At 36.3% G+C, this 15,214-nt stretch overlaps 1 protein-coding gene across 1 annotated transcript; it reads left to right on the top strand.

The window, feature by feature from the left end:
* Positions 1 to 224: 224 nt before the first annotated feature.
* Positions 225 to 1,264, top strand: LOC122049370 (protein TIFY 3-like). Its single transcript, XM_042610761.1, has 5 exons — positions 225 to 448; positions 551 to 626; positions 695 to 800; positions 872 to 941; positions 1,039 to 1,264. The coding sequence occupies exons 1-5, from the start codon at positions 390 to 392 to the stop codon at positions 1,133 to 1,135; spliced, it is 408 nt and encodes a 135-aa protein (XP_042466695.1). The 5' UTR covers positions 225 to 389; the 3' UTR covers positions 1,136 to 1,264.
* Positions 1,265 to 15,214: the final 13,950 nt, after the last annotated feature.

The raw sequence follows: 15,214 nt of genomic DNA, 5'->3' as shown, positions 1-15,214 counted from the left end.
CTAAAACCGACAATGAAAGATGCGATATGTCGGTGAAATTTAAAGTTCTCGTAATCGTCCAACTCATGCTACAAATAATTTTATAATTTTCTCCATTAATTCGTAATCAAATTGCAGACGTCTCACATACTCTTAATCAAACTACAGTTTACTTGCCACTGTTCATATACGACATATCTTTACTTTTCAATAGGTATAGTTTTAACGAAAAGTTTCTCGCACTTTTCGTGAATTTCTTTTGGAAGGAAAAACAAAAAAAAACAGAAGAAGAAACATAGGACTCTACTGTTTGCCAATTATTATCTGTCCATGATTTCCTCCTGCACCCTCACCAATAATATTATATTATCTTCCCCGAACTAAACTAAATGGCCAAGAACAAGAAATAGATGGATCACTTCCAATTCCAAACACAGCTCGAGGGAGAGGATTTCAGCAATGGAAACAAGTAGCAAAAATCGTCGATTTCTTTTTACAAATATTTTGTTTTTTTTGTTTTTTGTTGAAGAAGCTCATCTTATCTGTATGTTTATGCTTATAATATATATAGATTTAACAACTTACTGCCGCTGACCATCTTCTATAATGGAAAGATGAAAGTTTACAACGCAATTTCCCAGGAAAAGGTTGATCTTTTTTTTTTAAATGAGTTTCTGATTTATATTAGTTGATCTTTTCTTCGTTTTTTGATCAGGCGGAGGCAATAATGTTGATTGCGTCGGCGGCGGCGCGATCTGCTTCGCCGGCGGCGGCGGAGCAGCTCGATCGTAAAGTTAATCCCTGGAACAACCTGCAAGATGGTAATCGTTAATTACTGAGTTTTAGTTTATGGTTTTCTTTCTTTGGTCGATTAATTTTTGCTTTTATTTAGACACGAACGACGAGCTGCCGATGGCAAGGACGCACTCGCTTCAGCGTTTCCTGGAGAAGCGCCGTGAAAGGTGAGATCACGTGGTCATATATACAAACTTCACCATTTAGAAACACAATCTAAAGTAAGTTGATGGTTAAAGAGAATAACTCAGAAAAGTTGTGCAGGATGATGGAGAAATCCCCTTACAACTATTATTCAGAAAACTCCTTGTACGTGGAAGGGCCGTCTCATGCTCAAGGGATGCCTCCTCCATTTGCCTAGCTTCGTTACGTTGCAAACTTGGAGAGCCTCATCATATCTAGCTTTGAACCATGAACTTACTGCATTACTTTCTCTTGTTTATATTATATTGTGTGCTCTTTGTCTGGAATGAACTTTGTGTTACTGCTAGCTGTTGTGAATCCTTCTCTCTTGTTTGTTGTGTTTCTGATGGTGGAAGGTAAACAAATGAAAGAAAACAGATCCTAAGAGTGTCATTCGATCGACAAGAAAATGCAACAATGTATAAATTTATAGAAGTTTTCGGATAACTCATTCCTGTTTCTCTTCTTGTCTAGTATTATGAGGAACAAGTAAACTGATGCAGCCCTGGAAAGTCCGATTGGGTCATCACCCTACCATGGTCCTATATGATTGGGCTGATGCCCTCCACAACAACAGGATCCTACCGGGCCCCTACTTCCTCTACCCACACAGCCATAGGGGGCGCCAGGACAATGAGGAACCTCGGTCGAATGAGTTCTTACCCTCTGTTTGGATGGGATGAGCGAAGGTTCATTAACGGAAGGAGAAAAGAGGGGAAGTAAAATATTTATATTCTCCTTTGTTGGGGAGAGATGGAAAGTTCGTGTGTTATAGTGTTTGGAAGGAAAGTGAGGGTAATAAAGGTTAAATATATAAAGTTATAAAATTATCTTCACTTTTGTTAAAGACTTGCGCGTTCAAGAACCTAGTGCATCTTGAATACATTTATTGGCTAAGACTTACATATTCAAACAATTGTAGCTCATTTGTTAAAATCGACATCGACGTCGAAGTCAGCGTCAACCTTGAAGTCAGTGGCAACATCAAAATCGACTTCGAAATCGGCGTCTGTAGAAAATTAACAGCAATTCAGATTGTATGAGATGAAGTACCGCTCTTAAAAACTCACTCTTGTATTCATAAGATATATTACAATGAGAGTATTACAAAGAAGGATAAAAACTTCTCTCACGAGAAGGCAAGATTATCCCTTTTGTTTGAGAATTAGAAATGTGGAGCTGAAAGCTTTGAAAGCTTCTCTCTTGTAGTTGATTTTCTATCTTGAGTGGCATTCCCATAATCTCTGAGCTTTTGTCATTCTTCACGCATATCCCTCTTCTTGGAGATCGTTTGAGATATCTGAGGATCCTTTCAGTGGCCTTCCAGTGGTTCATCTTAGGTGTGTGCATATGTTGGCTAATTTGGCCAACTACATATGCAATATCTGGTCTGATAATAGTCAAGTAGATGAGTTTGCCAACCAACCTATGGTACCTCTGTATGTCAGCAAAAGGCTCATTCTTATCCTTCTCTTCATTATATGTAGAGAATAGAATGTTGGTTGGCTTTGCTCCCAGCTTACTGGTCTCCTGTAAAAGGTCAAGAGCATATTTTCTTTGGGATAAAACTAGCCCTTTAGGGGAATATACTAATTCTATACCTAGAAAATACTTTAATTTTCCCAAATCTTTAATTTCAAATTTAGACATTAAGAAATTTCTAGCTTGATTAATACAGTTCATACTATTTCTAGTAATAATTATGTCATCTACGTATATAAATACTATAGGGGTTTCCCTATCATTAATTTTAATAAAAAGAGAAGAATCACTATGATCCTGTCTAAAGGTGATGAGATGATACGTTGGCTCCGATGGGTGGTTGATCCACAAACAATAAGCTTCTCGAGATCTGAAGGAAACTCCTCAACGATCTTGCACACAGTCAGACGAGCCAACAAAGCGTTAGTGACTTAAGACTAGGGTGGAAATCCCTGGCTAGGTCCTCCGACGCTCAAGTCAATTTCCTCTCTTGAAAGTGGAAGAAGAACTGTAACCGAAGTGTAGGAAAGTAGGGCTTTATATGTAAATATTTTTACGTACCTTGCCAGAGGAGAGGATTCCTTTTTTTATACCACCTCACATAACCTCCGCGATCGTGAGATGACCCCCAATTTGTTAGAGTTTGTTAGGTGATGGAAGAAAGTACAACCTGGGCGTCATGCAATAATCCTCCGAGGAATCTTTTTTTTACCCCAAATGTACCTCCTTTATCGTTTATGACTTAGGCCCCTAATGAAATACCCGATGGAGTGTATCGTTCTAATTGATTAATTAATGAAGAAGTTTCAAGGGAATATTCCCCTACAAGTATGCCATGCTGTTATAATGTTGTCGATTGCTTGTTTGTTGAATGTCTCCCGGTTGGTCACTAAGCCGGTCATATATTGAGAATCTCTTCTATTGAATATATCTCGACCAGTCATGAAGCTGGTCGTATATTGAGAATACCTTTTGTTGAATATATCTCAGTCGTTCATTAAGTTGGTCGTATGCTGAGAGTTTTATAAGGCTGAGTACCCTTAAGTTTGCTCGGGCTTTGTCTGGTCGAACGCATATAGGCAGCCTTATGTTCGTTTAGCGTTCACCCAACCGATCATATACTAAGAGTTTAATAAGGCTGAGTACCTTTAAGCTTATCCAGACTTTGCTCGGTCGAACGCACATAGGCAACCCTATATTCGTTCGGCCTTCACCCGATCGATCATATGCTAAGAGTTCTATAAGGCAAAGTAACCTTAAGCTCGACCGGGCTTTGCCAGGTCAAACACACACAGGTAGTCTTATGTTCGCTCAGCCTTCACTCGATGGATCGTATGCTAAGAGTTCTATAAGGCGGAGTACCCTTAAGCTCACCTGAGCTTTGCCCCGGTTAAACGCACACAAGTAGCCTTATATTCACTCAGCTTTCGCCCGACCGATCATATGCTAAGAGTTCTATAAGGCGGAGTACCCTTAAGCTTGTCCGGGCTTTGCCCGATCGAACGCACACAAGCAGCCTTATGTTCCCTCGGCCTTTACCTGATCGATCGTATGCTAAGAGTTCTATAAAGAGGAGTACCCTTAAGCTTGTCTGGGCTTTGCCCGGTCGAACGTACCCAGACAGCCTTATGTTCGCTCAGCCTTCACCCGGGCCTCCTACTCAAGAAATGCTCGGGCACGCTTCCAGGATTTTGATGCGGAGCGATCAACAGAATCAAGTAACAAACATTACCCTGTCTTATCCTTGACCGCCACCTCACCTTGACTTTAATATCCATGTCATCTCTTGAACCCGCTCGCCATAACCCGTATCACACTATAATATTTTTTGAAATTGGGACAAATAAGTGTAGAACTTAAATACCAAGCTCGAGGTGATTGTTTCAGCCCATAAATAGCCTTTCTTAGTCAACAAGCCTTTTCTTCCTCTCTTGAATGGACCCCTTGAGGTAATTGCATATATACTTCTTCTTCTAACTCCCCCTTAAGAAAAGTGTTTTTGACGTCCATTTGATACATTGACCATCTATTGTTGGTAGCCAATGATAAAAGGACCCTTACTGTGTTCATTTTGGCCACTAGAGCAAATGTTTCCAAATAATCGACGCCATAAGTTTGAGTGTATCATTTGGCCACTAGTCTAGCTTTAAAGCTATCTATTGAACCGTCACTTTTATGTTTGACTTTGTAGATCCATTTACACCCTACTGCCTTTTTGCTCTCGGGTAAAGTTGTAATTTTTCATGTTCTATTTTTTATAAGGGCATCTAGCACTTCTCGCATTGCCTTTTTCCATTTTGGATTTTCATTAGCTTCATTAAAATTCCTGGGTTTCTGTACTTGATCAATGCCACTCAAGAATACTTGATGACTTAGGGAAGTATTGTTAGTAGTATAATAATTAGCAATTGGATGAGATATAACTTTAAGATTGTAATTAGATGAAGGGAACCTTTACCTCATTGATCTTCTGAGAGAAGGTAGAGATGAACCAGAAGTTTCATTTTCTCATGGTGTTGAAAAACTTTGAGATTGATCTCTCTCTTGCTTATTTCTTGTTTCAATCTCTGAGGAGTTTGGCTCATCATCTTCTCTTTGTTCAAGAGTGTCATGTCTTCTGTCCTCAGAGTTAGTAATATTTTCCTCCTCTCTTGATTGTAAAGGAAGAATAGTTGGCTCTTCTGGAGTATATAGAAACATTTGTAAGTCCTCTTTTTCCTGTTGTTATTCCTTTTCTTGACTTGCAAAGTAAAACTCATTTTCTACAAATATCACATCCTTCGATGTGTATACTTTATTAGTAATAGGATCATGACATATACATCCTTCCTGAAATGAACCATATCCAATAAAAACACAACGTCTATCCTTTTTATTGAGTTTGCCCCTAAGTTGTTCGGGTACATAAACATAGCAAACATAATCAAATACTTTCAAGTGTGAGATGTTTGGTTTAATGTTAGTGAGTAGTTCCAATGGAGATTTACCTTTGAGTACTATGGAGGTTAAATAATTGATAAGATGAATAGCTATACTAACTACATCACTCCAATAACTTTTTGAGATGTTTGCATGAAATAGAATGGTTCTAGCTATTTCTAATAGGCGTCAATTATTTCTTTCTATTATGCTATTTTGTTGTGGGGTGTACGGACAAGATGTTTAATGAATAATCCCCCTTTCTTCTAGATAATTTTTAAATCCATGACTCATATATTCTCCTCCATTATCATTTTTAAGTATTTTGATATTAGCATTATATTGCTTAGAAGTGTATTAAAAGAAATGCTTAAATGCCTAAAATGCTTGTCCTTTAAATGTAAGTATGTATGTCCAAGTGTACCTAGTTACATGATCAATAAAAGATATAAAATATTTAAAACCTCTTCTAGACACAATTGGGCAAGTCCATATATCAGAGTGAATAAGATCAAAGACATTTTTATATATTATTTCAAAAATAGGATAGTACATTCGAGTCTCTTTTCCAAAAATACAAGCTTCACATGATCTTTCTTCATAAATTTTAGATGAGAACAATTTTTGTAAGGCTTGTTTATGTGAGTGACCTAATCTAGCATGCCATAAAGAGTAATTATCATTTTGACATGTTATGAGCGCATGACTATGTTGGTCCAAAAAATAAAGTTTATTTTTCTAGATCCATTACCAATCACTTTGTTCGTTTTGAGATTCTGAAAGGTAATAAAGTTAGGATAAAAAACAACCTTACAATTGTAATCTGTAGTGATTTTGCTAATGGATAGTAGATTAGAAGTAAATTGAGGAACATATTGTTGGAACCGCAGGATTATTTTGATGTGATCAAACAAGTTAAGTTAGGTCCTGTGGTGTTTTAACCCTTTATCTAAGTGTGCAGGAACTTAAGAACACAGGAAGTCGAGCGGAAGACGCAACTAGCGAGAAGGACGACATGGACGGGCTCGGTGCATTTGAGGGACGAGGCGCTGCGGAAGAGTACACCGGCAGACAAGAAGGAAGTGTGCGGTGTTTCCATGGGACGAGAAGCCAGAGCAGAAGATTGCTCGCGGAGCAAGAAACACAGCTAGCGAGAAGGTCGACACGAAAGAGAACCGACGGGCTCGGTGCGTCCGAGGGACGAACAACTGCGGATGAGTCTGCTGGCGGACAAGAAGGAAACACGCGACGATTCCGAGGGACGAGAAGCCAGAGCGGAAGCCTGCTCGAGAAGGCCGGAAGTTGAGTTCGAGTGAGCCCTATTTCGGATGGCCGAGATCACCTAAACAAGCGGAGCCGGAGCAGAAGACCCTGACTAAGGTGAGCTGAACTGGAGCAGAGGGCCCGGACCGAAAAAGTCAACGTTCTTGACTTTCTTAACCCGGGCGCCCGGAACCCTTCCGGGCGCCGGAACATGGATTTTATCCAGATCACGATCAAATGCGATATATGGGAAAGGGATAAAGTTTTATCCCCTTCTAGGCGCCTGGAACGCTTCCAGACGCCCCGACCAAGGCTATAAATATATCCTTGGTCCAAGAAGCTAAGCACAACAAGAATTAGCAATACAATACTTGTGAGCTTCCATTTCTAGTTTAGCTTCTCTTTTTGTGCTCTCACTGCTGTAAGAGGCTTCTCCGCCTGAAGAAGATCTTTTTAGTGTACGATTCATTCCTTGGATTAACAACCTTCCCGGTTGTAACCAAGTCAAGTCTGTGAGGCTCTTCTTTTAGTTTATTGCTTTCTTTATTTAATTTTATGCAAGTGTTTAAGTTATAAGTTTGAGAAGGGTATTTTGTGTTTGTATTTTTTTAAAACTATTCAACCCCTCTTCTAGCCGGCCAACACGATCCAACACATATAAAGCATTAGTATTTTTTTTCAAAAATTTCTATCTCTCCTAGTTCTAAATTTTTAAATTATGTCCATTAGCAACTTTTACCGTCATATGGTTAACTAGTAGTTTGATATTACTAATTTTATTCTTATCCCTTACCATATGATAATCACAACCTGAATCAATTAGCCAACTTTGAGAACTAAAAAATTTAGAAGAGTTTGAGCAATTACCTTGATCATTTATAGATGTTTTTCTTGCTCGAGTAGTTTTGAGATGTCATTGATGGCGATTTACAAAGTTGCAATCTTGGCCGAGTTGTTGGATGATTGATCCTTTTCCTTTAAGTGATCATGCCTTAGGTGTGGATGAAGTCCCCAATATTTTTCCTTTGTGTGATTCAACTTCTTGCAATATCCACACACAACTTTGGATTCATGAACTTTATTCGCCTTCTGTTCTTCTAGGTCTACATTAAAGCCATGACCCTTTGATTGTGAGGCTTTAAGTCTCATGCTTGCTGTAGCTCTTTGAATCATAGCCCTAACCTCTTGATAGGGAGGAAAACTTTTCATCCTCAGAATCTCTTGATGTAGAGGAGCATATGTTTCTTCTAGAGACATAAGAAGGCCAAATATCATATCTTCCTCTCTTTGTTGTTGTAAAACTTTGAAGTCAGTTGTAATCGACCTCAAAGTATTGTATTATTCCATAGATCTTCGAAGTCACCAAATAGTTGGTCAAGAATATTTTCTTTCTTTTTGATATCAGCAATTTTTCTTTTGATTTCGAAGATCCTTCCCAAATTTGATTCTTGTCCATACAGATTACTCATTTGCTCCCAGAGGACGGGCACAAGTGACCATTGTTATATGGGTTTTATTTATAGAATTTGATAGAATAAATACTTCATCATCCTTCTCTTTCCAAGGATCGAAAGAAAGGTCCGACTCTATAGGAGGATCATTTGTAATATACTTCAAAAGCTTCCTTGAGTTTAAAGATGGCCCAAGAGAAGTAATTAGATGAATTAAGAATCATTGATGAAAAGAAATAAGGTTGTGCTATATTTGTACAACTTATAACATCAAGGTTGATCGAATTAGTGCTCAGAATAAGCTTGAAACGTCCTATCGGAACCAACCAACTTGCTTTGATACCATATAGAAAATTGACAGTAATTTGGATTGTATGAGATGAAGTACCGCTCTTAAAAACTCACTCTTATATTCATAAGATATATTACAAGGAGAGTATTACAAAGAGGAAAAAAAACTTCTCTCACATGAAGGGAAGATTATCCCTTTTGTTTGAGAATTAGAAACATGGAGAAGAAAAGCTTTGAAAGCATTTTATAGAAAATAGAATTTCTTAATCCTCTAATGAGAGATGCAACTCCCATTTTATAGGGGATGAGATTATTATTTAGCTGTTATTAATCAGCCAAATATTAATTGTATTATAGCCACAATAATGGCAAGTATGTCAAGCAATTAATGGTTGATGTGACAACCAATTAATGACTGATAAATTAGCTAAAAGAGGTTGATTTTACAATCAAACAATGGTTGTGTGGCTGACCAAATAATGATTTGGATAATAGTGCATTTACAACTGTATTATCTTCCTTATTTTCAACAGTGTCGGTGTCGACATCGAAGTCATTGTCGAAGTCAGCATCGGCGTCAAAGTCAGCTTCGACGTCTATGGAGTGCAAGCATCGAGCGGTGCGAGTATTTTTCATCGCGATGCAAAGAATACATAAAACAATGATTTTGGGAATTATTATAAAAAAATAGGGATAAAATTGGAACACAATTTTTTTTAGTTTCCCTTATCTTTCTTTACACCCTAAATTGGGGTGTAAGAAATTCTTTCATTTCATGGATAAAAAAGGTTAAACCTTACCTTCCTTTCCATAGCTCACATCCTCCCAAACAGGGTTTCAAGTTTTTCTTCCCCTTCTTTACCCTTCCCTCCCTTCCCTCACCTCCTCCCAATAGTGTGTTACTGACCTTAACCTCTGACAATCCCAGACAAAGAACAGTGATGTCGGGCTAATGACCAGACAACACCAAGAATATGGACCAATGGTTGTCGCCCATAGAGCGATGCCTCGCTTGTTCATATGGCTAGCAAATGACACCTCACTCATATGATCGTCAACGCAACCCACCTAGTGTTGGTCCCTTGGTGACTGACTAGAGGGGGTGAATAGCCTGCACAATAAAAAAAATAAACAAAATCCCTTCTCAAACTTTACAGCTTAATTAAATCATACACTTGCATAAAAAGAACTGATTAATTAAAGAAATAAAAGAGGTGCAAAAGAAATTACTTAGTTACAATCGGGGAGGTTGTTAATCCATGAAAGATGAAAAGCTCACTAATGTCTCCTCTGGGCGGAGAAGCCTCTTATAGCAGTAAAAACTCACAACTCCAAAGCTAAAGTCAAATGGAATCAATTACAATTGTTGTTTTGACCTTCTGAGATCAGGGCTATATTTATAACCCTGGTTGGGGCGCCTAGAAGGTTTCAAGCGCTTGGAGGGGGATAAACTTTTATCCCCATCATAATGGGATACACCACTTCGAGTTTGGATAAAATTCCTAGTCCGGGCGCCCAGACTAAGTCCAGGTATCGGACCAAGAAAGTCAACATTTTATTGACTTTCGGTCCTAGTCTTCTGCTCCGGTTCCGCTCGCATTGGTGATTTCAACCATCCGAAATAGGGCTCACCCGAACCCCTTTTCCGGGCTTTGATTAGTCTTCCGCTTCGGCTTCTCGTCCTTCGGAAACGTCGTGTGCCTCCTTCTTGTCCGCCAGCGTACTCTTCCGCAGCACTGAGCCTGTCGGCTCTCTTCTATGTCGTCCTTCTCGTTAGATGCGTCTTTCACTTGACTTCTTGTGCTCCTAAGTTCCTGCACACTTAGACATAGGGGTTAAATACTAACAGGACCTAATCTGACTTAGTTGATCACATCAAAACTACCTTAGGGTACTAACAATCTCTCCTTTTTTGATGTGAGCAACCCCAAGTTAAGTTAGGATAAACCACAAACAAATAACAGTTATAATTTTTGTTAGTACAAAAAAAAATTTGTAAGTACAAAAAACTAACCACCCTCCCCCTAGACTTAATCTCAAATTCTCTCCCTTTGATCACATTAAAAATGGGGTACTTTAAAGTACTTTTGAAAATAAATCTAAATGAAAGTCTAAGGGAAAATATTCTTTTTCAGAAAATTATGAAAGATTAAACTTTGGAAAAAAAATTGGATTTATAAACGAAATTAAAAAATTTAACATATATAAGGCAAATAAAATTTTTCATAAAGTTGATATTATTTTTAAGTAGAAATAAAGTCTTTTCCATATGAAAAATTAATTTTTGTTAATAATTAAAAAATTTCTTACAGATTATTTTATTAACTTTTAATTAATTTCTAACCGCATTTTTACAAAATAATTTGTTTGAAAACATTTTTATAACAACTAAATGCTTAGCAGTTAGTCAATTAAATATTTATTTCAGTAATTGACTTCTGGGCTGTGGCGAGGTAATAGGTCTTCTTGGTTATTGGAACAACAACCACTTCTAGACAAAACCTTTTAATAAAAGTAAATATTTAATTTTCTCTCTGAAAGTCTAAAAAAAATAATTAATCTAAATATGATTTTGGAACCCAAAATAGATTCCTTCCTACAAGATTAATAAAAAAATTTCTTAGAAATATATTTCTATGATATTTTCCTAATTTGACCTTTATGGTATTTAAAATATCAATTTAAGTCATATATCTTCTAACCTTTTGAATATGTGAGCACACTCGACTTTTTAAATATTCTATTTTTATTTTTTTTATATTGTCGAGATCTTCTAATCAACAAGATATAGCTAAGGTTGATTTTAACTCTTTATTTTCTTTTTCTAACTTACAGTAATTTTTTGATAATATTTTTATGAATTGAAATAACTTGTCAGGAGGAAGAGACCGTACTTGACTTACCTTGTCGATCCCGTAATCTGAAGCTCCCCCCTGAAGTGCTGCTTTCTTCCGATGTCGCTCCCCCTTCATCGATGCCCTTGATGCTCATTTCGAACGAGCTTGCTTCATCTTCGTCTTCTCGGTGACTTACCACTAACGCAAGTCCGACGAGGGCTTCTATCTCAGATTCGAACGATGTTTCATCCCACGTTGCCTTTAGATTTTATATTTGTCGGTTTAAGCTGGCTTCTTGTTCTTTTCCTTGTTCTTATCCTTGCTCTTCAATTTTGGGTAGTTATCTTTCATGTGCCCTTCTTCATTGCAGTGATAGTATCTTACTTTTCTTTTTCTTCTTGTACGTACCCTGCACTTGATTAAATTTTTTAGTTTTAAATAACTTTTTTAATTTTCTTACCATGAGTGTCTTTTTGTCATCATCGAGAGAAGATTCAGAATCTCGTTCGTTCATTTCTGCCTTTAAGGCAATGTTGTGCTTTAGCTCCTTCTTCAGATCTACACATCATGTTTCATAGACTTCAAATGTTGAAAACAATTCTTCTAAAGTACTTGATTCTAGATCCTTAGATATATAATAAGCATCTACTAATGATGCCCATTTAGTAGTCCTAGGAAATGTGTTAAGCGCGTACCTTAGCGAATCTCGGTTGCTTTTTCTTTGAGATTCTTGTGTCCGGTGATGAGTGAAGGATCGAGAAAGTGCGATAGCGATGGGGGGGGGGGGGTGAATATCGCTTTTTTCAAAAACTCTTTTCTTTTTAAGCCTTTAAACCAAAGTAGTGTAGCGAAAAATAAAGATCACGATTTGGTTACTTAGTTCGGAGCTTAGGTCGACTCCTACTCCAAGACCCCCGATCCTTGATCACACCGTTGGACAATTCACTAAAATCCTTGTTTCTGAAACCTTCAGATAGAAGTCATTCATACAATAAAATGTATAAGATAGTGACAACCTACTATCTTACTTGAAATTAAAGTACAAAGCAAGCTAAATAAAAATATACCGACACTAGATGTAGGATGAAGCTCAGTCAGTACTTCTTGGATGGAGCAGTAGCTTACTTGGAGATGAGTAGTAGACTTGTTGTATGAACAACAACTTTGTACAGAGATGAACTCAGAACTGATTCCTAGCCTCAAACCTCGAGCACCACTTTTATAAGAATTGTCAACGTTCGATCGACTGATCCTTGAGTTCGGTTGACCGAATCTGCTCCCTTCCTTCTTCACTGAGATCCAATCTTCGGACATTATGACATTAAATGGTTCGGTTGACCGATCACCTTGTTCGGAGACTTCCCTCATTCGTCGAGATTCTTCATTAATGTGCCTTTAATGTGATGATCGTTCGGTCGACCGATCCTCTGGTTTGGTCGATCGATCAGTCTGGCTTCCTTCTTCGCCTCAGCTCGATCTGATCTGTGCCATGTCTGCTTGGTTTGGTCGACCGATAGATGGGTTTAGTCGACCAATCAGTCACTTTACCAACTCTACTTCGACTGATTTTTGGTCTGAATCAACTTAGTTTGGTCGATCGATCTTGGTGTTCGGTCGACCAATAAACTTTAGTTCCTACAATACAGAGTTAGAACGAAAGCTCCTGTAAAATAGAGTTAGCATAATAATATTTGAATAATAATAAGATGCATGAGTAGTAATAGACAGTAACACTGTCTTGATCTCAACTTGGAAACCTTCTCGGTTTCTTCAGTTGGATCAGCAACGTAGGGTTTGTTTTTTCCCAGAACACGATCTCACTATCGCTCCTTCAGTTGCTTACCTCAACCTACCTGCCAAAATTTGGTCCTCCATACCTATTTGGACTTTGCCGCTTAACATTGGATCGGCCACCCAGGACTTTCCCTCGATCTTCGGTCCTTCAAACCTATCAAGCTTCCTCGCCAAGTGTCAAATCTTCTCGACCCACTTGGTCTTTCCGCCTGGCTTCCATGATTTGCTAAGATTTTCTCTAGATTGCGTAAACAACATACACACTAAGTCAACTTGTTAGATCACAACAAGATTTAACTTGAACCTTTGACAACATTAAAACTCATGTTCGATTCTGGTGCACCCTACACCAACAATCTCCTCTTTTTTAATGTTTGGTAACCAAAGTTCACAGTTAAGTTAATATATACAAACATATAAGTAAATAAGTATTTGTTTTACACTTTACTCTCCCTAAGTTTAACAACTCCCCCTGAATTCATGAATATAAAATTTCCAAGGTGATTTTGAAATCTTTGATTTCTAAGGTATTCACTAAGAATTTCTAAAGTATGATGAAATACCTTTTTTCAAAAATATTCTCACTATATTCCTAAGGTATTTCCTTAGATTTTGAAAAATTATAATAAGATATATTTAGGGATTTCAAAATAATCATGATTTAAATAGATATAGAAGAATTACTATGTAAAAAAATCACTATGTAAAATTTTTCAAGAATATATTTCAAATTGATATTTCAAGACTTAAAACATTTTTCCAAAGCCAAGATATAAAAAAAATTAATGATTTCAAAATTTTTCAAGTAATTTTGTAAAAGTGAAAAAAATATTTGTCAAGGAAAAATACTTTTCAAAAATATTTGCAAAGAATTTTTCAAGAATGTTTTTACAAAACATTTTTCAAAACATGTTTTCTAAAATATGATTTTGAAGAATATGTTTTTAAAAGAGAATACTTGAACTCAAAACTTTTCAAACCCTTTTTGAAGATATATTTTTAAAATATTTCAATTTAAATCCCTTTAAAAACATGTCTTTCAATGTAGTCTTTCCCCCTTAACTAGATACTCTTTTGGATATTCTTGTTACCCATAAGGAAGATAATCTTATATGTGTCTAAGGGTCATGATTGACTTAAAAACTTAGGTGATGATCACCACTATAATTTTTTACTATACCCAATCAATCATCAATCAATATTTGAAAATATATTTAAGAAAATAGATTTATAGGTTCTAAAAAATATTTTCAACAATATTTACTTTTCTTAGCATCTCACTATGCGTGAGATGACTTTATTGATTTGTTGTAATTTGACTTGGGTTTAAGTTTGAATTTAGTTGAACTTGAATTATTTTAAGTTAATTTTGAATTAAATTGGATTAATTAATTAAGTTAATATTAATGGTAACACTATTATTAATTATTTTTTTAAAGTTAATTGAATTAATATATGTTTAGTTTAGAATTTTTAGGGTCAATTGTTAAAGATAATTAATTAATGTTTTATTTAAGATTAATTAGGTTGATTTATATTTTAATGATTATTAATTGGGATAAAAATTTACATTCAGATTAATTAATATAATTATTAGAATAATTATTACTTATTTCAATTATTGTTGATTAAAATTTCATAGTAAATTAGTTATGAATTAATTATGAATTATTATTTATTAAGGATTAATTTAATCAGTTTCTTAGAAATTAATTAGGTAAAGATTAAGAATTGGTTTTATTAATTTTGAAAATTAATTTTGTTTCAATGTACTTAAGTAATTAGTCGGTAAGTTCAAGATTAATTGATTAATTATTTAATTTAGATTTGATTAAGTTTTAAATAAATTTTAATATTGTTAGGGTCGATTTGTAACTAGAGGGGAGTGAATAGCTCGTCGTTCTTCGGTTGCTTGCTTTAATGATGTTGTTACAGCGGAAAACACTTAAGCAACGCTCACAACGGTAATACAAAGGATTTACTTTGTATCCACCTCAAGAAGAGTTGACTAATCCAAGGATCCACACACGACACGCTCTCCACTATGAAAATACTCCTTCTCGGTAACTACTGGAGGTGGAGAAACATCATACAAACTCACACAACAAAGTACAACTCTAAGCAAGAAGTAAATACAAAAGTGTACAAAGCAAAAACCTCTTCTTGCTTGATCTCTTGTTGATGAAGATGCCTCTGGACTAGCTAGAAAGTGCAACAGCA

Source organism: Zingiber officinale, chromosome 2B, assembly GCF_018446385.1.
Source record: "Zingiber officinale cultivar Zhangliang chromosome 2B, Zo_v1.1, whole genome shotgun sequence".
In the NCBI taxonomy this organism is placed as follows: Eukaryota; Viridiplantae; Streptophyta; class Magnoliopsida; order Zingiberales; family Zingiberaceae; genus Zingiber; species Zingiber officinale.
This window is presented reverse-complemented; position numbering and strand designations above follow the sequence as displayed.